Genomic DNA, 24,447 nt, shown 5'->3' on the forward strand with positions numbered 1-24,447 from the left:
TTTAGTCTTCTCTGTTTAATAATAACCTTAGCTCAAGGGGAAGTGTGTTTTAAAACAGAACTCAAATGAACGCAAATTCAGTGCAAACTAAAGAGAAATGAAACTCTCACACTAGAATAGTGAGAAACCCATCCTTTCCTGTCCAAAACCTGTAACTGTCTGGCCAACAGAAATGGTCAGTGTTGAAGACTTTTATATAATGGCTTTTTTCGTACTTATATCCTTAAGTAACTTGTTCAATTAAAAACAAAATAAAAGCTGAAACTCTGATAAAGTTAACTGTATCTCAAGCTTTTAATCAAAAAGGTAAATTATTACTGTACTTGAAATGCATAACATATATAGAGCACTATACAATCATGAGGCAGTAGAAGTAAAATATTTCCAGTACAACTTTGTAAATCAAATCTATTAAAAAAAAATCCATTATCATGTGTGCCCATGGTTATCTCCCTTTTCCAGGATCAAATACAGATCTGAGCCTAAAAAGTTGTAATGAAGAAAAATGTATTCCAAATTCAGAACTACTCTTATTCAGGAAAGTCCTTAAGTTAAGCACTTGAAGTTGGATATAGTGCTCAATTTCTTGCTTGGGGTGGAAACTGATGCAGAACTTTCCTTAAGCCCATAATGCTGTCAGCCCCTGTGGACCTCACATTAGTGTCATTTCTCTCTTGAGTTAATGTCAAGAGGAAACTCTGACAAAGGTACAGCATAAACACAACTGTGACTGGAAGGCCTTAATTTTCCAGATGCTACTTATGATGAATATTGTCATGAAGAGGTCCAGAGACACCAGCAGGAATGCTGTAGGCCACAGGAATAAGCAGGGAATTGAGAAACGGGATGTGGTCCTGCATGCAAGACTAGGTTACAAGGTAACGGCATCCTGATCAACTTCTCTGGCACAGTTGTATTTCTAGAGCAGACAGGGTCTATGCCACTGTTTGACAAGCAGTGATATAAATGTTAAAACCGCATCTCCTAGGGTGAGAGCATCCATATCCCAACTAAGCAATTCAATGGTGAATCACCCAATGAAATGCAGAGAACTATGCCCACCTTCTAAAACATGCAAACCCACAGTTTGGGTAAGTATGTCTTTAGGACGAAATCTTTGATATATTTTCATATTTCATTATCCTCTGTAGTTCATTAATAAGTCTTTTGTTAAAATATACATAGAAGAACTACATACCTCTCCATTTTCCCTTTGTAATTTTGATTTTATGGATAAGCAGTAGTTGACATCACTGGTTTTTCTTAATTCTTAAAACAAAAAGGAGAATAAGGAACATCTGTGAAAATGTGAAATAACTTTGCATATGAAGACCTGAAATACTTAATTGGAGTAGGTTTTATTCTATTTTAAATGACAAGCTTTATTTATTTTTAAATTACAGACATATCTGCAATATAAATTTATCTTAAAGTTCTGACTATAACAACCATTTTTTGTTGAGCCACTCCACCAACTTCAATAAAATTATTCTTGATTTACATTGGTACAAATGAGATTAGGGACTGAAGATCATACTGGTTTTCCAATGGAATTCAAAATAATTCTGTTACGCAAAAAAAGCCCTAAAGCATTGCAATAATAATAAAAAGACTGCAAAGTCAAGTGCTCCTATCTGCTGAACTGCCAGAATTAAGACTTAATTAAGAATTAAGTGCAGTCTCTCCTGCATCCTGAAATCATCAGGGAACTTGGCTGCTAAAATCTAAAAAAAATCTCTATGGCGTATACACAAATCTTTATTATCTATTGTATAAAAGTGGCTAGATCTCTGACAGGAATGCCATTTCATGTACAGCATGGAAATAATTTCAGTGAAAAGGATCCTAAAATTTCTTATCACTGGAAAAAAATACTATTTGTTCTATAGCCTTATTTTCTGAAATGGCTAAACAATTTTGTTTGAAATTTTCTGACATAATTCACCGGAGACAATGGTAGCTACAGACAGTTTCATCCCCAGTGGTGAAGATTTAGTGACGTTTTAAGCAAGTGAGCATGAGAACTTATAATTGGGAAGTGTTAAGCACCTTAACTGGATTCAAGGAGAAATGCTTTAGCATAGACTGCAAGACATTAAAAGAATAAAACGCATTCTGCCTACACAGTTGTGTTGATCCCAGAAAGAAGTATTTTAATTGCTTCTGTTCTCAAATGTGGGATAATACACTATAGCAAGCCTGTGAGGAAATAGCAAGCTACACAATTACACACATTAACACATCTCTCTTTATGTAAGTGTAGAGTCTAGTCTTTTCTCACCAAATGTGAACTTGATAAAACACTCAGGACTTAAGATTACCTGTAGCAATTTGGTGGAAAATTACTGGGATTGGCTCTGTTGTAACTAACACATCTTCATCATTATCTGAACTGGAAACATACGTGTTATCTATGAAAGAAAGACATGTTGTACATTGAAGTCCAACGGCGCCATTCAAACCCCTTCCCGTGATGCCCATCCCATGTTCACCCTTGTACCATAAGGAACCACATCCCAGGTAGTAAGGGAAGCTCAGCGCGATAATCTTCCTGGCGTCTTTTTTCTGCTGAGATTGTTAATAATAACAAAAATACCAGAAGGAAGATGGAAGACTCAGACCCAAATTTTATATGAGCAAAACCCTGTATTCCAATGATGTGCCGTTCATGAATCACACCAAAAGCGCTGCTCAGAACCATCCCACAGGGCTCATGCAGGGCTGAGCCAACCTTTCCCATATAAAAACTTTTTCTGTTTCTTGCCATGCCTACCACTAAAACTCAAGCTAGGTCTGTGTGCAGAGTAAAGGCTGGATCCAGAGCTGGGTGTTAATATAACAACATTATGAAAAACATCTGTGCCTCATTTTGGCTGGTTCCACAGAGGATGTTTTAAGTATCTTATAATCACCCAAGAGCTTTTCTTCTGCCTGGTGCAGGAAAAACCATCTTTCATCCAACCATCCAACTTAACAAAAACCTATGGATATGAATCTGCAGAATCTACTCCAAACTTTCTTTCACAAATTGGAGTTAGAGGAAGATATCTTTTTTTTTTTTTTTTTTTTTTTTGCTTTCAAAACAAACCTTTCGTAACCACTAGCAAGGAGCAGTAACTTTTTATGTTGTATCTGCAGAAGCTAATTTTGCGTGAGTTGTTGAACTGCCTATGATGGTAATAAAATTTTGTTTTCTACTGATCTGGGCTGAGTTGGAACTTATGCTCTCGAGCAGAAATGCTGACAATTACAATAATCACAGATAAAGAGAGAAATAAGAGAACTGAAACAAGGACTTGATCTACCGTGATGCTGCACACTCTGGCCCCACGTCAGTAAAGGGCATAAAATCATACCTAATTTTAAGCCTAGTGCTGCACCTGGGTCTCACTGCCTTTGACTACAGTGCTTCCAGTGAAATGTTAAAAATGTAACATTAATTCATAAGTAACACTAGTAATATCATTTGTATTACAGTGGTTCTTAGAGGCCTGTATCAAGACCAGGAGCTGGGGCAGTAGTCCCTCTCTCACGGTAGCGTCAGGTGTGCCGCACCGCCTTGCAGACGAGCAGCTGCATTGCCGCACACAGACAAGCGCGTGGGGCTTTCCCGGCTCGCCACCTGGGAAACAGCCACCTTCTGTCACATTCTCACGGATCTGCCGCGTCTGACACTATCCCACACCTTCGCCTACTTCCACTCCTGCATTGCCCCATGAGGTGATTTGAGTAATCTGCACACAGCTCAACGACCATGCACCGTGAGGAGGCAATTGGTCCTGCAGACTGACAACACTTCTCCCTGAGCACTGCTCTCCAGTGGGCACGCTAACTCGTTCCATCTGTTCAGCCAGCTCAGGCTGCGTCTGCTCTGCTACACACTTGGCACAGCGACATGTTTTAGAGCCACAGCATAGTGCGAATAAAATGGGGTGCCTCCAGGCATCTGCCAGCACTTACTCCTCTTTCTCCCACATTTGTCTACTGGCACCTAGGCCCAGCAGGCCTGCAGAGAGGCTGCAAACTATGCCCCCAGGATAGCTGCATCTCACTCTTCCCGTGAATCCCTGCCTTGCTTCTACTTGCGTTTTCCACTGTGCCGTCGTCATTTCAGCCTTACCACGCTGGGCAGCTCTGGGTGAAACATGTGCCCACCACTTTCCCAGGTTTGGGCCTGTGGCTTAGTGCTACCAATCTGAGGCAGTGCAATAAGCAAGGTTATCGTTTGGCTCTAAATATACCTAGTACAAGATATATATGGATGGATGAAAAGAAATCCACATGCTAGAACTTATTGCTGTAGTGTATGAAACAGTAGGAAACACATGTATGAAACAGTAGGAAACACAAAAGTAGGAAATTACCTGTGCTGTACAGAATACAAAATTACCAAGATATACATATATGGAGAAAAGGACTACTCAGTAACAGGTTTTATAGATTTTAATAATATTTTTTTGTCCATTGTTTGTCATTCTTTCTTGGCAGCTGGATAATATTGCCAAGTTTTGTTTTTGTTTTCCATTTGGCAACCTCTGCGGGTTTTTTTCTTTACTTCTGTCAGTCTAATGAAACTTGAAATTAAGATACTGGGTTTGGTTTAATTTCTTCAGCCTCCAGCTTCTAACAAGCTATACCCAGGAGCACCTCTCCTCTTTAGCAGAGCCCGCCTGAACCTAATGCAGGGATGCAAGAAACTACCTGTTGCCAAACTGGTTCTCTCCATCACTGCTGCTGTCCACTGAGTTCTAAGAAGAGGGTGTTTCTGTCAACGTGTGTAATCCATAAATCATTGCGATAATAGACAACAGCAGTTCTACAAGTTTTTGACAGCCAGCATGTATCACTCAGAACATTGATTCATTAGCAAAATGCTTGCTACTGTAATGGTTCTCACAGGAGTCATGATCGATTCATATTAATGGAACTTCAGTCTGCTCATTGATGTTAGAGTCTATAACCGCTCCTGAGGAGCACAGTTTTCCCCCAGTTGTGTCAACGTTATGAGAAAATGGTTACAAAGCTTTTTTGCTGAAACTGTTATTACCCACCTCTAAAATTTTCACTGATATTTTCACAATTTCAGCAATGTATAAATAACTTTGAGACATTACTGTTTCAACACCATTCCTGTTAAGTTCTTCAGTGTGTCTTTATGAGCACACTTTCAGCTTTCGCTTACAATTATGAAACTTTCAAATATCTCCCATTATTTAAAGTTGCCATGTCATATTACAGTTCCCATAGCTATGATTTAACACTCAGCTGTTTGTAATCTTTTGGCGCAAATATGAACCAATTCAGCAATAGCATCACACTGTTATCAGTGCCAAAATGATGATGCTGCACGCACGACACAATGCAGGGAGCTAAAATATATTCAGTATCAAAAGCTCTTCTCATGGTATCTAAAATTTACTTGTGGTGGTATCACTTCTGGCTGAACGAACACCAGTTTTAGAGTAACTAAATCTCTTCTATTTTCATATATTTATTAAATAGACTAGCAATTTATCTGACGATCAACTCTGACAGCCTTCTCCTGAATTTCCAAATTTGATCCACTGTATATTACACACTCTCAGTCTCTAAAGGATATAACTTTGATATGTCTACGAGCTAAGGGAGTTAAGTCTTGATCTGTGAAGACTTATCGTGCGATAAATTTTGTTTGATGAGTATATGCTCTTCTGAACTCCACCAACTAGTAGCAATACTTGAAGATCATCTTGCAGTTGAGGAAGATACCAGCACAGAGCTTTCCAGGCCTGACACCATCACACCCTGATACGTTCCTGAAACATGCCTTAAAATACATGCTAGAGAAGAGACAGTCACAGCAGCAATGTTAAGTTAGAGGCTTAGTACAAAGAAAGAAGGCAAAGAATCTGCTTCACCAAGTCAAAAGGAGTATATTTAGGCCCAAAGCTGTAAAATGGCAAAGAGTCATTATTATTCCTAACACAGTAAACACCTTTTCATCACAAAGCAAATGTACATACTGCAAAAGCTTGAGATGTGAATGAAATCAGCTCTTCCACAGGCTTGAAGGTTTAGATTTTAATCAGTAAACATGCACAGCTGCTTTACTCCCCCTCAACAAGTCAGCTACAATGTAAAATGTTCAAATTCTAGCTGGCTTTAAAATACAGGGGCTGATAGCAGAGAATATTCAACAAGTTTTAGTGACACTGATTCAAGTCACTCAGCCTTGTAGAACATCAGAGCATACTTGCAAACAGCATCCGTGAAAAGGAGGTTTGAGGTCTGCCAGACAGGAGAGTTTGTCAGGAAGTAAGACCTCATTCGCTGTGGAACTAACTGCTGGTTCAGCGTTCTAGTTTTGTGACTTAGTGTAGGGGTTTCCAGAGATTTAAGTTCTGTGCCTTCACAAGTTCTCACCTTGAAATGAATAAATCCATTGCTGACATTTTACAAAAGAAAAAGTTAACAACATATGATGCAGATTTTTTCAACTGTTTGTCCCTCCTTTCACTGTCAGGTCAATGGAGCAGTCAATCAATCAAGTTACAATTGGTCTGACTGTTATTTATGAATTTGCTTCTCCAGTTACTACATGCTTAATAGATTAGGATTAGTAGAAGTTTTTCCTCTATTTTTTACTGGTGAGAAAAAAAATCTCTCTCATAAAGACTGTGAGCATTCTTTCACAAAATCCATTCTGTTTAACATCAATATTGAGACCGATTTCTCTCTGCATCTGCTTCAAACATTGTGGTGTTGTGAGAGAGCTGGGACTCTTCAGCCTGGAGGAGAGAAGACTGAGGGGGGATCTTATTAACGTGTTTAAATATCTGAAGGGAGGGTGCAAAAAGAATGGGGCCGGATGCTTTTCAGTGGTGCCCAGTGATAGGACGAGAGGCAACAGGCACAAACTGAAACACAGAAAGCTCCATCTGCACATGAGAAAAAGCTTCTTTATTGTGAGGGTGACTGAGCACTGGAATAAGTTGCCAAGAGAGATTGACCCAGCTTGAGCAGGAGAGGTTTGACTAAATGATCTCTTAATGGTTCCTTCCAACCTCAACCATTCTGTGATTCTCTTAAACAAGCTAGCTGAAAAATGCCTTCTTTTCTTGCTTGGTTGTCTTTCATATGGATCAATCCCCTTGTCTAAGTTCACCATGCTCCTGCCAACCCAGCTCAGGGTATATAGCAGGGAGTTAGGAATGAGCAGCCAGGAATGGCTCTGCAAGTTTACGTTACCCAAGACATACACATACACAAACCCTCAGGTCCAGCAAACCCTGAGAAGTAATAAAGCACATACCACAGGCTTAACTTTAAGAACATGGGTAGTCTCATTAAGGGCTGACACACTGAAGTGCTTTGCTGGACCAGGGCCAGACTGCTCAGCCTCTTGAAAGATCAAGCCTTATCTACCTTGCCAAACAGGAGTTGGGCACTTTCAGATCTCTGACACTGATGGCTCCAGACACTGAAAGCATCACAACCCCTGGCCTCATGAAACTTGTGAACCAGGTTTTCTCACCCTGGCCCAGCTGACAAATGATGCCTGAAAAGGAGAAATGACTGTGAAAATAATCTAACTAATGCAGAATGATTAGCATAAGGATGCACCTGGAACACATTAACACCCTTTCAAATATTCTCATCTGAATATTGCAAATCGTGGTAACATGCATACATGTGTCATGGACAAGAATGTTGCACTGTACCTGGGTAATCCTCAGAGACATGCACTGAATAGGACACACTGCAAAAAGAAAAAAAAAAGAAACACAGAATTAATAACAATAACATTAACTGCTGGCATAAGATTTTTTTCCTGCTCTTGTATTATTTTAGGTTTATTTATAGGTTTCTGACAGTTTCCAGGAGAGGAAGTAACAGCTATTTTGACAGCTTTTGAAGTGCTCAGCTAAAAAAATAGTGTCATGCCCATTTTGAAAGCTTACTTTGCTAAATTGCACATCCCAAATTCAACATTCTTAAAAAGAATATCAGGACTGAATTATATTCATTTTAGAATAATATTTCACAATGTCTGTACTTATGCTAAAAAGTTGCTCTGTGAACATCAGAACTAGGAAAGCCCGTGTTTTTCTGCATCTGTTCCTGGTGTTTACTCAAAGCTCAGCAGAAAACCTTCCTTGCTGGTTGGGGTACCCCTGCATGATGTTCCCATTACTCTCAACACTAGCTCTGTATGGTTTGGATTCCTTTCTCTGTCCAAAATCCCGTATTTATAGAAGTTGTGGCAATCTTCTTTTACCTCTCTATCAAGCTGGGTTGAAATCAAATTTAAAAGAGCCACAGTCACACTAAAGAGTAGCTTCATTACGCAGATTATCTGAACCCGTTTTGTCAGAAAACAGAAATACAAAATACATGGTCCCAATCTTCCAGCTCAGTCCACGTGTGCTTTCCTCACCATCCAGTGAGATGCCCACTGAATTCACTGCTGTGAACAGGACAAATGGGTATAATGGTCTGTTCAGTTGTCTAAGTACCCACTGAGTCCTGTTGGTTTTTTAAGGTTAACATACATCTTCATTTTGCATTAAATAAATTCAACTATGGAGCATGCTGAAAGCTTTCTGTTGTATAATTCAAGTTCTTTCCACTTCTGAATCCTATAAATTGCATGTGTCAACCTAAACATTTAAATAATACATGACGTGTGCTCATGCCTGCAGTGAGTTAAGCAGACACACAAAGGCAGGATGGCAGAGTTCTCTGAATAAATTTTCATACATACTGTACATCACTGAAACTTGGTTCAGTGGATCATTCTAAATTAGGTGAATACAACTTCTGTGTAGACTATAAAATAAATCTATGTGTGATTTTTTTTCTTTTTCTCTTTCAAGGTGTTCAGTTAAATGAGCTCTACTTTCACAATTCAATGACCATGGGAGGCAATCACTAAGAAAAGGTACATCTCATACTTTCTTTCATAAGTGAATCTATTACAGCACAGCTCTGTCAGCTGTTTTTGCAGATAATTTATTCTACCATAATTCATTTTATGTATTGTTTGATTAAGAAGCAAAGATGCCTGTTTCTTCAACAGCTGCACATGTTCACATAAATGGAAGCAGAAAGAGGGTTTATTACAGCTGACAACACATTTAGCCACACAACTCTTTGATAGCTTCAGTCATGCCAGCATTAAAACCCATCATTGTGTAAATTCAACATTTTGTGATTTTTCTCTTTTAGTTATTTTTCAGACATCTGGAACAGGCAGCGTCTGCATCCCTTCATCTTGGATCATTTTCCCCAAAGACGTGGGGTATTTAAAGCTAAATAATCTGCTGTGGCACTAGCTCTCACTATTTCAAAGAGGGGAACATTCCAAAAAAAAGGGAAGATCATCCAGTGCAGGACAGGAAGCTTCCAGAATATGTGTTTGTAGCCATGAATTCTTCCTTCTACCACCAAAAGAAGTCCTTCCAAGTAAAATTAAGAATAATATAAAAGTTCATCACAGTGAGGGTGGTCTAACATTCAAACGGGGGTTCATAGAAGTTCAGAATTTCCACACTCAGAGATATTCAAAACTCAACTGGACCAGGCCCTCAGCAACCTAATCTAAATTTGAAGCTGGATGTAACTTCAAAGTTGGTTTTGCTTGGAATGGCGGGTGGAACAGATGACCTGCACAGGTCTCCTCCCACCCAAATTACTCTATGTTCCTATGTGCATGTTTCCTATGAAAGTGTGTTTCTCTTCCTTCTTCTTCATCATGTGATATCTGTCACAGAAGCACCTGTGGCTACATTAAATGGAAAATAACAGGACGCAAGGCAATGGGCACAAACTGAAACACAGACACTTCCATCTGAACATGAGGAAAAACTTTTTCACTGTGAGGGTGACAGAGCACTGGAACAGGTTGCCCCGAGAGGTGGTGGAGTCTCCTTCTCTGGAGATACTCAAAACCTGCCTCGATGCAATCCTGTGCAATGTGCTCTAGGTGACCCTGCTTGAGCAGGGGGGTTGGACTAGATGATCTCCAGAGGTCCCTTCCAACCTCAGCGATTCTGTGGTTCTGTGATTCTGTAATAATGTGAAAAAAAATTCTACACAGTCCTGTGAGATGGAACTAAAATGAAAAGGTTCATGAAGATGCAGGTTATGAATCGTCTGAAACCAGATTCTGTAACGATTGCAAGCAAGTTCAGTGTCTAACCCAGAACCCAGGGAATCCCATACTGGCCTCGCTACTATGATGAACATCATAAAAGAAGGGAAAAGAAAGGTAAAAAAAAGTATAAAGTAAAATTATTCTGTCACTCCAGTAATAAAAACTCCTCCCATAGACATAATTTTGCCATGGAAATGTGATGTCACCTCCATCAGAAAAAGCATTAATAAAATATCTAACTGCCAAACCAAAATCAAATGATAAAATGTTGGCTATAATCATAGAATATGATAGGCCTGAGCTGCCACTTCAGAAAAAAGCGTTTAAGGGAGATGTGAGCCAAAGCTTAAAGAACAAAATGATTGAAAATACAGTGTTTACTTCCAAATAAAAGAAACCAGTTGCATTTCTGAGTACTTAAACAAGAAAGCTGCTTAGTAACACTAGTGACTCAATTTAGGAACTTAGTTTAAGGTCCCCAGCAAAACTATTTGTTTATTATGCTGGGTGTGTTTAACCTGAAACTGCTAACTGTTTACATGATTAGCCTCTCCACACACACAAAAAAGGAATGTCCATTTGTTTTTCTTCTGTTTAAATTCTTATTTTCAGCACATGTTGGGATCCCTGTGCTGCCCTCTCTTGAGTGTCCCCAGACCACTCTGGGGATATACTCTGAGAAATATTGTGTCAGAGAAAGCTCTTAAGGGAACAGCTCTTAGATGGGCCATTCTTCTCCCACATATTTGAACTCATAGTTGGGGAGAATAAATGGGTTGTTTGAGCCCCCCACAGACTGGTGGTACTTTGCTTGTTTTGTAATCCTATGTTAGTTATGTTCAGACTATGGAAACAAAAAGTCAAAATAAAAGAACTAAATGGAACAGAATTTGTTTTTCTGTCCCAGCTCACCTTGGTGATCACGTCACATATGATTACGGTTTGGCACATTTTTCTATATTTAGGATAAACTGCTTCCTACCAGTTGTGCACTTGATTTTTCAGAAGACAAGACATACCAGGCTAACGAAGTTCTCTTTAGAGGTTCCAGTCCTGCAGTCACCGAAACATTTTCCCACTGGCTTCGAAGACATTTAGAGCCAAGACAGGAACACAGGACTGTGATGGCCTAAAGCACTTTCAGTAATCACAGACCTTAGTGAATATGCAGATGTTAACACCTCTCAGTATTAAATCCTCACAGAGCTAAGGAGAGCCTTTACTGAAGCAGCTTTCTTGTTTAAGTACTCAGAAATGCAACTGGAACTAATTTAGGCCTGGTCTCCACATAGAAGTACAACATGATTATTCCAGAGAGGGGTGTGATTTTTCCTTCTGGCAGTGCAGTTCTACTGTACAATCCTATTGCAGTTACACTGCTATAAATACAGCTTATCGGACTGTAATTTATTTCCATTCCCATAAACACATCCTAACCAGTCAACCATCATCCATGCTCGTTCAGTTATATTGCTTTAGCTACATGAACACAGTTAAACTCTTGGGTGTAAACAAAGCCCCAGTGACCATGTTATCTCTGTTTTATTCAGCTTAGACCCTTTGCAGAAGACATCCTAAAGCACATATATTTCTTGATCTTTAAGCTCAGAACAACCTTCATACTGGAAATGGTCTTGCAAAATTTTTGTTATTTAGCAAACAATAAAATACCATAACAGAGATATTCATCTTTCACTGCTTATGAGATTTTAATGTAAACCTCTTATTGCTTGAAATAATATTGACATGTAGAGCTCCTGCCTTAGTTTAGTAACAATTTATTTGCGGTGCATTTCTTGCAAGCATTTTCTAATGTGTTTCAACAATATCAGTTCTTTCTTTAGAGAGATTATCCTGTAAAGGTCTATGTGCATTTCAGAACTGATTTATAAACTAGATGAGGATGCACAACATGATTGCTATTTTTCAGATGAATCTGTTCCATTTCAATACAGAACAAGCAGATCCACCTGCATTTGACATTACTTTAATTTCTTAAAGCTGGTTAGAAAGGCATTTTAGCCTGTGTAGATTCACAATTTGCAGAGTCAGGATCCACATCCACATTACTTAGCAAGTAGAGAGACCATATGCCACCAGGAACATATGTCTCTAAAGCTTTGAGATTTGACAGAGGTAGGACTAAATCGCCTTCAGATATCCCTGACAAACAACTTTTTCAAGATACTAAGCAACACTCCTATACCATAATCCTGAATGGGCTTATGTCTTGTGGGGCTCTATAATCAGCACAGAGTCCAAACTGATCATACTACTAGACACAGGCCAGTAAAAAGAATGCCAAAATGTAAGCACCTGGGCAAAGAAAAAATTCACATGAAAACTTCAAAAGGCAGCAAAGCAAAGGTTACTGAAACAAAGCACATTCATCAAAAAAAAAAAAAGGAAAAGTAACTGTTTACTCCCTTAAATATAACAATATTTTTGGTTTCCATGTGTTAGCCCATATGAAGAAAAATGAGTGACAGCAATGTTCTTCCATAAGGTCATCTTCCTGACATAAACTTGTATCAGCCATTATGCCCAGCTTTATGCCTCTAAATCAATTTGTAATATTGTTTCCTGTGTCAAGAATCGTAGGTTTTATGTATCATGGTATATACCACGGGATCAGGCATTCATCCTGAAGCCACAACAGTGATGCTATAGCTGAAGTACATGACGTGTCATCTCATCAAATTCACATTATCTCAACTCATGCCACCTGTAGTTTCTCGCTAGGAATGAAACCCTTTAAGCTGAATTTCCAGCTGTTTTACGCAGCAGGAACAGCATGAAGCATCTGGCACAAGTCTAAGATTTATGCCTATGGAATAGTTATGACAGACAATTTAACCAGCTCTATCCCATGGCAACAGCTGAATTATTGCCTTATTAAGTGTGGAAATTGTGATCTCGTTTCTATTCCAGTTTTAGCTGCTTCTCCTAGAGCCAGGGATCCATGCACTAACGTTGTAGCTTAAAAACTTGTTCAAGAAAGGAAACAAGCTTTTTGCTGTGTGGACGTTTATGGTAGTCTAACATCAATCTATAACACAATAGAAAAGATATAACAACAGAGTAAATATGACCTAATCTCAATGGGTCCGGAACTACATATACTAAGATATTATGTTTTTAAGCTATCCACAACCCTAGATCTATCTCATCAATGAATTAATGCAAGAAGTTAAAAAGATCCACCAAGGTCCATTCCTGAAGAGAAATATCAAGACTGTAAACTATGGACAAATGTATAAGATTAAATAACATTCTAATATTATATGCCAGGGCAAACTTCTGAATGAGTTGGTGAGCTAAAAGAAAGGTTAGTGAAACTTCTTTAACAAAAATAAAATTATCCTGGAAAAAAACTTTGGACTAAAGGCCTTTTTAAAGATCTGAACTTTATTTCTGAAAGCACAGCATGATATGGGCCTGATGCTTTTACTCCCTACTCTAGATGAAGCAATAAGAAGGAATAAGAACAAGTTTCAATTGCACAGATTCAGCTGAAATTGTATTCTTTTACCAATTGCTAGCTATAAACTATCACAATTATTACTTATTTTATAATACGAAATTGAAGAACAACATTTAATGAATGTCCATGAATTATACAGAAAATACTTCCATTCCCATCTTCACCCTTTTGTTTCATTAGCTTCAAAAATGGTCCAAATCCTTCAACAGATTCCTATCATTTTCATTCCCTTTAGCCTCCTCTTCTACTTCAGGAAGAGCACATTTTGATCCTGAAGTCAGACCCTTCCAATTACTTCTTTTCTGATGAGGGTATTTTTACAAATCTGGTTCCATAAGGATTCCATCCACAAACACAGGTCACTCTCTTTTCTAGTAGATGGTCTGAGATCCAGTTTGAAACTTAAAAGCTTGATAATAAATCACATCACAAGTACAAGGCAGAAATTACTATTTTCAGAAGATATACAGTGGGATACCCTCCAAACAAAACTTCCAGATTGCATTCCTAAAATGTCTGACATTTGAACAAGTACTTGAGAGTTGGTAAGGGACAAAAACATTTAGGTACTGACCACCTGAAAAACCAGGCAGGCTATTTTCACAAAAGTTTTGGAATACATAGACAGAAATAGAAACAAAATCCAGTACTCTCTCTCTCTCTCTTTTTTTTTTTTTTTGGTAATTGACGTTATTTGAATCTTAGGAAATTCTCCGAAGAGAATTACAATTGTAAACTAATGGTTTAATGGTCTGTAGAAGGTTTCAATGTCACATCTTTCTTCCAATTTGTATGAAGATGACATACTTGCAAACAACAGCAGAAGAGACCCAGCAGCCTTACATGGCCAAAAGATCTCTTCGGCTTAATGAACAGTGCCAAAAGACAAACCTTCCAAAATCTCAGTTTGGAGACATTCTAAATTAAATTTTATGTTGAAAACAGCACAAACAAAATGACTATAAAATAACTGAAAAATAAGCAGAAAGCAGTACCAGACTACCTACAGTTAAGCCAGACAAACTTAGTGCAAACTTTCCTTTTGATGTTGAAAACTGTCACAGCCATGAGTGAATGAGAAATGATAGTTCTACCAATAATTTATGAACAAGTGAATTAGCAAAATACTTGATCACTTGGTATCTACAACTATTATGCTATTAAACATTTTAATACCTCTCTGTGCAGCTCTACAAAAAGAATGCAATCATGCTATAGGAGCAGCAATCTTGCTATTCCACTCTGGGGCTTTTGAAAGAATCCATCCCACTCCGCACACATCAGCTAAGGGCTACACTGAAACCAGTTTTCAGAAATGCACATAAAACTATGGCAGCATTCTATGTTTTTTAATTAGGTAAATTATTTAATCAACTAGTGCTAGTATTGACTTTACAATGTCTTTAGTTAAAACATACTGGAGACTTAATAAATTTTAAATGTATTGCAAATCACATTTATGAGTGAAGTAAATACCATTTAAAAGAACCAAATGAAAAGATCAGCAAGTATTGCATTTCATTCATTCAAGATATCTTTACAATAAGGTCCAAGTAATGTGACAAAAATATAAATAGAAGTAAAAAAAGTTTCAGTTGCGTAAAACACTAACCACAAAATGACACGTCTTTAAACAGATACATAGAGAGATGAATAGATAGTTAGAATCATGCCAATTAGAAATATGGAAGATAGCACATAATATGACATGATTCTGAAAATAAAAGCTTGCATAAAGCCTTTTTAAATACAAAAAAATATACAGGCTTTTTGCTCTTGCACACAGTCAAATAAATGTTGAAGCAGGGGATCTTTTTTAAACAGTGAAATACACACCGATGTCATTAAATAAAATAACAGTCACTGAAAATCATCATACTTATCTTCTGGAAAAGAGAATTAAAAGTCCCCCCAAATAAGACAGAAATTAAAAGTAAATGGACATAAATTCTCATGCAGATGTTAGCACAGCTGTGGAAAAAGTGACTGTTAACCAACTGCAGCAAGAATATTCTCATGATACTAAAATATATTTTCTTTTCGTTACTGAATTTAGAACTTGAATTAAATCCCACCAAGATCTAAGGCAGCCTTTACTACTTGACAAAGAAGATTACAGAAGAGCTGCACAGCGGGTACAAGACCAGCCTCTGCCATGCTCCTGGTATTTCTGTAAACATGTATGTAACTGCTTTGCTAAAACTTTCAAGAAGTATTCCAAGCAGTGCAAATCTTGGTGAGCATTTTTTTTTTTATTTTTCACATTTGCAGCTTGCTATATGACTGACTATCAAGTCATTTCACAACTACGCCATTTTCTGGATTCCTTATTAAAACAAAGCTCATGGATTTCAAACCAACTTTTTAAGTACTCTTTAAAATGCTTTGAATGTGCTTGTATCCCAGCAATTTGTTTTCAGATATATAGGCCACTTTAAATCTCTTTCTGAAACATACTAGTTCAACAAATTCTTATATCCCCTGTGATCCAATAACTGATGACCCAGCAACAGTCACCATTATTTTTTCAACTAGAAAGAGCCAGGTGCTTGCAAAGAATTAAAATTTGTCGATACACTCTTTATTCCTTTCACTATATACCAAATTTCCCTATGGTGCACCTGCAATTATACAGAAAAGAATAACAAGTGACTCTGAGTAATCTTTTCCTCTGGATGCTGGAGAATGTCCGTGTGATGACATATGAAAAGTCCCAGGCAACTATAACGTTTCTTTTTGATGACAAATGAAAACCATTCCAAAGACATATGAGCAGTGTCAATACGTCAAAAATGGCACTGCTTTCATTTCCTGACATAACCTAGAGGAACAGAGGTGCTGAGTCAAAGCTATTATATGTTTGCATTTGTCACTAAGAATAATTGTGCTGCTGGTCCTTTCACACAGCCAAAGTGCATCTGAATCAAATGGTGAAAGTTATTCATAAAGTGCTGCTTGATTTAGCATGTTATTCAAATAAAGGGGATACAGAAGACTGCAGCTCAACCATTTCCCTTTTACAAAACTTCCCAAGAAAAAAAGTATGACAACTTCTAGTAAACATATAGTACTCTACAGGATTAATCATCTCTCCAACAAGCAACATGGGCACTCCTAAAAATAAAAATCGTATTATTAATAAAATAACCAGATCAAGGAGACCTGAAAAAAACCTGCATGCTTTCATGAGAACCACTTGGTTTTTATGTAGAAAGAAATACACTAACATATGGCTACATGTGCAAAGCCAGGTGGTCCAAAACTGGATTGTATCAGAACTATGCAGCTTCTCCCAGAACTACAGAGGTGGTGTCTTCTTGCAGTCGCCTTTGTCTGACCAGTTCCAGCTCCCTCCCAATGACACAGATACTCTTTAGACCCCTGTCTTCTGTACTCTTCCTTCTCTTCACTATTTCTATTGGTTTGAAGTCTGTCTCCATAGTTCCCTTTAGCTCTTCACCCAATTTCAATCTTCCCCAGAGCTCAGAACAAACTCGGGACAGTAACCTCTCAGCCCAGCTTGGCTGTGGCCAGAGCAGTATATATGATCGCAGCCTTTAGCGATCTTATTTCCAGTGCTGGGCCCACCTTTTATACTGTGTTTTGGACTTTTTTTTTTTTTTTTTTTGAGAAAGAAAATTTTTCCTCTCTTCAAATTGTTTCTTTTTCTTTTGGAACATTACTGTCAGAAACAACCACTAGACATGGCTCTTTTTAGAAGCCAGTTAAGAGTTATCTCAAAACTCCATTTTGGTCCACATTGTTCCTGTTGGAACTTACTCTGGTGACTTACTCTAGTAAGGCTTACTAGGCTTACTCTAGTGACTTTACTTCTGGTAACTCTGCTTTCAATTCATATTTCATTCATGTAATGGCACAGAAAACCCATCCAGCCTGTGTGGAGCCCCTAGGTTGAGATTTTTCAAAATAAAAATAAAAAGAAAGAAACAAAAAATATTCATCATCCCAAGGAAGAGACGTGGAAAATTGCAAACTGAACAGTTAGAGTTTAACGATGTTCCAAGCAACAGAAAAGAGTGTCCTGTCATAGGAATTATTATCCAATCATTTTAACAGATAATTCTACTCAGCTGCCAGTCATTAAATACATAAATAGAGCTTTAATAAATCCATAGGGACATACACTCTTTACCTTCATCAAGTCACCAGCAAGTGGAAAAGTTATTTTCCTTTACATGCAGTGTTTGGCTAAAGAGCAAAGTTCTAGGTAACCTTCTTAGATCACTCTACATATTCATTAATTAGTTGGCATTTTGCTTGTTTGTCTAATGAGGTGTGTGACAGCCACTGCTGTGTGGGGAAAAAATAACGAATTGAAAAGTCGGGCTAGCCAGTTTGAGATGGCATAAGAAATTTAATTTTTTTTCATAAATAAAGTTCCTAATACTTCCTGGTATTGCTGAAATGTTCTATTTTTGGATCAAAATATATTTTTCTGTAAATTCTATACCTATAGCTTCCATTAACATCAATACAAACAGAACATATAACTTCCAAATGTAGAATTTGGACTTCAAAGTACAACTTTTATGAATACTTTAAACTGACAATTGCATATCCTTGCACACGTTCAACATATGAAAATGACATAGGGCAAGAGTTTCAATAGATGTTTACCTATGAAATTGCACACACCAGTTTATTCATAGCAATATAATGCACTCACATAATTCAGGTCCCTGTGGATACATACAGACAATTATTTTTCTGTTGCTCATAAGTACACAGAGTCTTCTGGTCTGGTCAATAAGGTGGTGACTGGCACCTCTGAAAACTGCTAGATTGTGAAACAACACCAACCCATGTCCTCCATGATTTTTATTTCAAGGCAACGATGGTTATTCCAGACTCCTATGCCATAAAGCTGCAAGGATTGCTTGCAAGCTAAGGGACTGGCTCATCTTGGTGCCCCATTACACTAGTATGGTCAAAACGCACCATTTTCTGAAGTTAGAGATAAAAAAGCTAGCCTCAGTTCCAGCTGGTTTTGCATCCTCAGGCCAACAGAGTCATCACTACAGTGGTGCAATGGGCAACATGAATCAAGAGAGTGGGTCAGACTGAGCTCTGGATCCATAAGAGGATACCTTTAACTTCCCTGCTACTATACTGCAAAACTCCTGTGATCATGAACAGCAAATAAAACAGAAAATTCAGTGTGAAATGACAAGAAGAAAAGACACCTTTCTTTTTTTACCCATGACAGTTTCAGTTTGAGGGTATAGGTGAAGTAACACGTTGAATACAACATTTAGTCCTGGGCATCCTTAGCATTAGAAAGATGCCAGTAAATTGGAGATAGTTCAGGCATCACTGAGAAACAATTGCCAATCTGGTAGAACGGGCCAGTGAGGAAAAAAAAATTAAACATGTTCAGGCAGCCGGTTACACATAGTGTGGCAAATCAATGAGCAAGTGTGATAGAAAATACAATGATGCAGAGGAGACATGTTTTCCAGAGTGCAAACATGAAGATGGATATCATATTTTTATGATGGCCTGAGGGAAAATGGCAAGCCATATTCAGGTGAAATTAGAGGGAAAAGTATAACCAGGATGAAAATCAGAAACTGTGAACCCCATTAAACAGTGAATTAGTCTCCTGAGGAAGTGGTAGAAGGCTAATCAAATAGTCATTTAAAATCAGTCTGGAAAAAGAGCTTAAGTAAAATTTATGGAACAATTTTGCATTGGCAATGATACTAACTAATATGTTTTTCATTACTAGTTTCAAAAACTGTTCTGAATGGGTAAAATGTTACTTGTCTTTCTCACTGGTTGCTCAGAGGAGAAAGTTGTAGGTTGAATATGACATTGATGACTCTTAATGTGACTTACAGAAAAAAATTCAAAGTATACCTCTTGTACTATAACTCAATAGCGTGCAGAACAATAGCAGCAGGGAATTTGAGTTCAAGAGCTTTTTATGCATTTGAAGTGTCAGCATCAGCTAAGATCTGAAGCAGTTCTTCCACCAACTTCTCATAAATTTTAGCTGTTCCTGAACATGACACTCTCTGATTTCCTCTTCATGACAGAATGCAATAGAAAGCACACTGCACTATTTTTTTTTCTTTAAGCACACTTAGTAGCAGTCCATCTAATAGGGAATAATACCTAAATATAAGGACTGTTCTTTGAGCCAAAAAACAGCTACTAAATGCATGACTGATCACAGAATTTTTCATACCATATCCAAATAGTCATACCTGAAAATACTCTGACAGACATTCTTATAGAAAATGTTAAGCAAACTACAGAACAAACATAGAAAGATAATTTTAGTATATTACCCCAACATGTAGTTGGAGTTTGAATATTATTTTAATTTGTAAAGATACATTAAAAAAAATCCCTTCACTAGTCTTAATTAGGTCCCTGTCTTCCCATAAAACTAATTGCATGTCAGATGAAACACCAGCTTAGGAAGCCCATGTAATTTTTGGAAAGATAGAGCTAGATCTATTCTCAGCTCTGTTACTGTGACTTTGGAAGTGCCTCCCGGCAAGAAAAAATGCACATGCTTTTAAAAGGCATTCAGTAATTACAAAGTGTTCAGACACTGATTTACCTTTCATGTATGCTGAACCTCTAGATCTCCAACAGAAAACAGTGGGAACCTTTGGCAGTTTTGAAAAATGAAGCTTTACAGTCCAGATTTAAAACATAATTAGGCAACAAAATTTGTGCAGAAATGGCAGTTAGACACTTGACCTGAAAATCCCATCAGCACATATCCACCATTTTAGATAACTCAGTGTATTCACAAAGGCATAAAAATGTCTAATTTATCATGGATTTCCATAGTAGTTTAGGTATCTTAAAAGGGGGTTGGCTACCTAAGCACCTTTTCTGAGGTATGTAAATACCTTTGGGGAATTAGCCAAATGAAAGTCAAGCTAAGGCACTCAAAATTGTTACATACTTTTCAAAACACACAATTAAATCATAGCCCCATGGAAGTCAATAGCCAAAACTCTCACTGACTTCAAAAAAGTGAGGGTTTACCCTTATCTCAGCTTCTTCAGCAGCAAATCTGCAATAATAAAATGTCAGAGACGCCGTACTCCCTTTGCCCCTTCCTTACTACTCATTCTGTTTGCACAGTATAGCACACACAGCCACCAAAATGATCGCCAAAACTTGGAAAGCATCCTGAAGACGGGAAATGCCCTGTAAGTGCTCAGTTTTATAATCAGGCATGATTATGAAATGCTTCTACTATGACGCATTTCCCATAAGTCTAGAGAATGAGAATTAACGTGTCCGGAAAATTTCAGTCTTCTACTAATGCGAGATTAAAAACAGTGAGTCTTTCACTAATACAGACCTCTTAATCTGAAGATCTCCTCAGAGCATTCAATACACAGACACGAATGCTCACTAATGTAAGAAATGTGATAGTATAAAGAGAACAAAAAACAATTAGCCTATAAAATAAAATGAATAATAAAAAAAAATCAAACAATGAAGAATAACTCCCTTCTTTATGCTTTACTGACAGCACACGCACTTTCAACGACAAAAAGAACTGTCAGCCAGCACTGCCATTTACTATAAAGTATCAGTGGAAGTAGTAAAGCAGCTGCAAGTGCTTGTCACCCTGTTAACTGAGGCCATTTTACTGAGGAACCTAAATATAGAGATTTAGAAGTCTGATTCAGACATCTACATCCGAAAATCTGGGCCAGTTTTACTGAGATCTAAACTGTTTTCTCAGGCATGTCGGGACACACAGAAATACACACGGCATTGGTAAGTGAACTGCAAATAATCCAAACTAGACAGAGTTAGAACAATGTAAACACAAGCACTTGGGAGTATTTTTTAGTTTGAGGGTCAGGGTATAGGGTTTTTCCTCAGGAAGGAGAGTTTACAGAGGAAAAACTTCAGGGAATATTTCCCCAGGTGGGTGGGTGTACTGCGTTTTAATGTCCTCAAAACATTTCCTCTGAAAAACCTACCAGCAGGCACGGCTCAAACTGCCCACGTGCTTACACAATTATCATCAGAAGCTTCGGTGATGTGGGCCATGTGAGCACCTAGATCAGAAAATATACAGATGTTTTCCACAGCCCAGGCGGGTGCTACAGGACAGCTACAAAGGCTGCTTCTGCAGAACGGAAAACGAGAACCGCAGCGGCAGAGTGACTATAGTTCCTTCCATTTTGAAAGGTCACCCGCTTTCCATCATCTCATGGTGTCATTAAGCCCAAGAGAAGTGGGATGACTGTTCAAAATTACTGCCCAGGGTGAAATGGAACAGTAAAGCTGTATCACTTATTTGCACCCAAGTAATTAAAGGAAAAATAACAGTCTCCTTTCACACTGGGACATATATAGCAGAGGGCTTGAAAAATATAGAAATATTCTACTGCTTAACAAAATACATACAGTGATATATTAAAGCACAGAAATTATTACTGTAGCAGAGTTCATAATTTAATCAAAACACATTTGAAAAGCTTCAATGTATTTTTACTCTGTATGAGGACTCATGAGGACTTTGCCACCTCCTGGGACATGCTAAGTGTTCCCAATGCCTACTGAGACCTCTGTGGGAATAGCACCGTACAGGATAGGGCCCAGAATGCTTAAAGGACGATGTAACCTAAATGACTCAATCAGATCAAGCAGCATTAATTAACAGCACTTAACAAGAATGTGGTTAGAAATGTTAAATGTAATCAAACAAATTTCAAGCTTTTTTTTTTTAACCCCAACAACTTTGCACTGACTAATTCAGTTCCCCCATTAGTCAACAGCAGTTGAGCTGACAGAGGCAGAAATAAGCCTGTCTCCCTCCTGAATTTCTCCAGCTGCTGAACCACCAGTGGGCATACATATTTCTCTCTTTCTCAACGGCATTCTCTCTCAGCCTCAGCGCTGGGGTAAATGTTAACAAGAGCGTTGGGACACAGCTTTGGTGGGGAGCCAGCAGATATCCCTCCTGTTTTATAGGTGGGGAACAAACACCCAGGACACTGAAAAGTTTCAACACAAACAGATATTCCGTGGTAGACAACAAGAGACCATCATAAGCAACAGCTGAAAGACCATCTTTTCTCCTACGAAGTTCTTTAATGCTGGCAAAACCTTTAGCATCCTCAAGATACCAGTTGCATTGACTGATTCCTGCTGAATACAGGTATTTTCTATCCTCAGGGGAAGGTTTAGAGTTGACTGAGTTTTGGATACCTTTTTCAAGTCATGAGCTATATGATCAAAGTGTTATATCTACCATCTGCCTAATTTAGCTATCTAAGTCAAACTATGAATAAGTTGAGCAATAAAATGAAATTACAACTAAAACAAACAACACTGCTCTATTCCTCTTTGCAAACTGCAAAACCCCCTTCCACCTTTGCTTTTGAGATAACAAAGTAGAATGGTTTACATGAAGGCAACTGTTAAGCATTTTCAATAAAATTACGATTCTTGGTTTTATTTTTAGAACATCCTCTGTATATTTCTTAATAAAAATTCCACCAAACATAGTCATAGCAGTTGACTATTTGATTGCCACTGGTTTGCAGACCAAGGGGATTTTACTGAACACACATTCACTAAAGCAGTGGTAAAGCCAATATAGATCTTGCAGATACAACAGTGCTATAAAAATTGTGTAAGGAAAATCTAAAAAAAATCATACAGTTAAGTGACTTCTTTAGAGACAAACAAATCCTCTGCATATAGATTAAATAAAAAATCTTTGCAATATGGATCACACTGAAATATGAGAAAGAAAACTGCTTTTGCAAAATATTCTTCACACCAGTAACAAATCTTAGCTTTGATGAGAATTTAGTATAATTAGGATTCAATCTCTTAATTAGTTGCCCCTCACTCTCTGTGAATTCATCATGTCAGTCAAACTTAATGAACATCAGTGTAATGCACACTACATCTTTCTAATATCAAAAGAACTTGCTTCCCAAACAGTGATCTGAAAGAAGTGAAATTATAGAGAAATAAAAATTTTCAGGAATAGAATACAGAGAATATACAGAATCTAAAGAAAAAATAAAATATAGAGAAATAACAATTTTGTTTGTTTGTTTTTGCTTCAAAAATAAAAAGCAGACCCTACAGGACACTGGAGCAACTGCTAATTAAGGGTGAAATGAAACTCCATTCCATTAGAGGTAATATATTTTACTGGGTAAGAGAGAAGGGAAAATGCAGCAGTGCACTGTAAATGTGCCTAATGAAGCAGGCAAACATAGGCATCAACAACTTACACACACAATATATTTTACGTGAATTGTATTTGTTTTCATCAAAGTATTTGTGTAAGCAGAAACTACAGTCTAAATATAAAAAGAAATGGGTATAGCTCATTCAGGCAATTAGAGGTCTAGGGATATAAACTATTGAATTTAGGAGTCTATTCTGCTTTTCAGGGTCATGCAGCCCTCTCCCACTGGCCTTGGTAGATCTGTCAGAAAAACAGAATTCTAAATCAAAGGTTGTTTGTCTCTCCTTTTATAGCCTCTTCAAATCCACCAAAATAAATGAACTTACTTCTTTCGTTAAGAAAGAACTGAAAATACCATGCCAGCCCTTCTTTTATAGCAGAGGAAGGAGAAAAGAGGGAAAAGGAGCAGATATGTTTTAACTGACCAAGTGGGGGGGCTGAGAAGATGTAGAGAGCTACATGAACTGTGAATGCTTAGCAATTAAATTTCTCAACTAAATTGCCACTAAAAACTAATGGGAACATCCACTTCCACAGAGGAAGAACTGCTTCCATACACTTAAAAAGCCTCATCTTCCACCATTTCTTGTACCACCATAGGCCTCCCTA

General features: G+C 37.8%; 1 protein-coding gene across 1 annotated transcript in view; it reads right to left on the reverse strand.

The window, feature by feature from the left end:
• Positions 1 to 24,447, reverse strand: part of PARP8 (poly(ADP-ribose) polymerase family member 8) — a 113,013-nt gene that overhangs the window by 52,584 nt on the left and 35,982 nt on the right. The window contains exons 3-5 of the mRNA XM_067316443.1: positions 7,701 to 7,738; positions 2,322 to 2,411; positions 1,199 to 1,269 (exon numbers count right to left, since the gene is read on the reverse strand). Of these exons, the coding sequence (XP_067172544.1) occupies positions 1,199 to 1,269; positions 2,322 to 2,411; positions 7,701 to 7,738 (199 nt within the window). The remainder of the gene's footprint in view (positions 1 to 1,198; positions 1,270 to 2,321; positions 2,412 to 7,700; positions 7,739 to 24,447) is intronic.

Source organism: Apteryx mantelli, chromosome Z (genome assembly GCF_036417845.1).
Source record: "Apteryx mantelli isolate bAptMan1 chromosome Z, bAptMan1.hap1, whole genome shotgun sequence".
NCBI lineage: Eukaryota > Metazoa > Chordata > Aves > Apterygiformes > Apterygidae > Apteryx > Apteryx mantelli.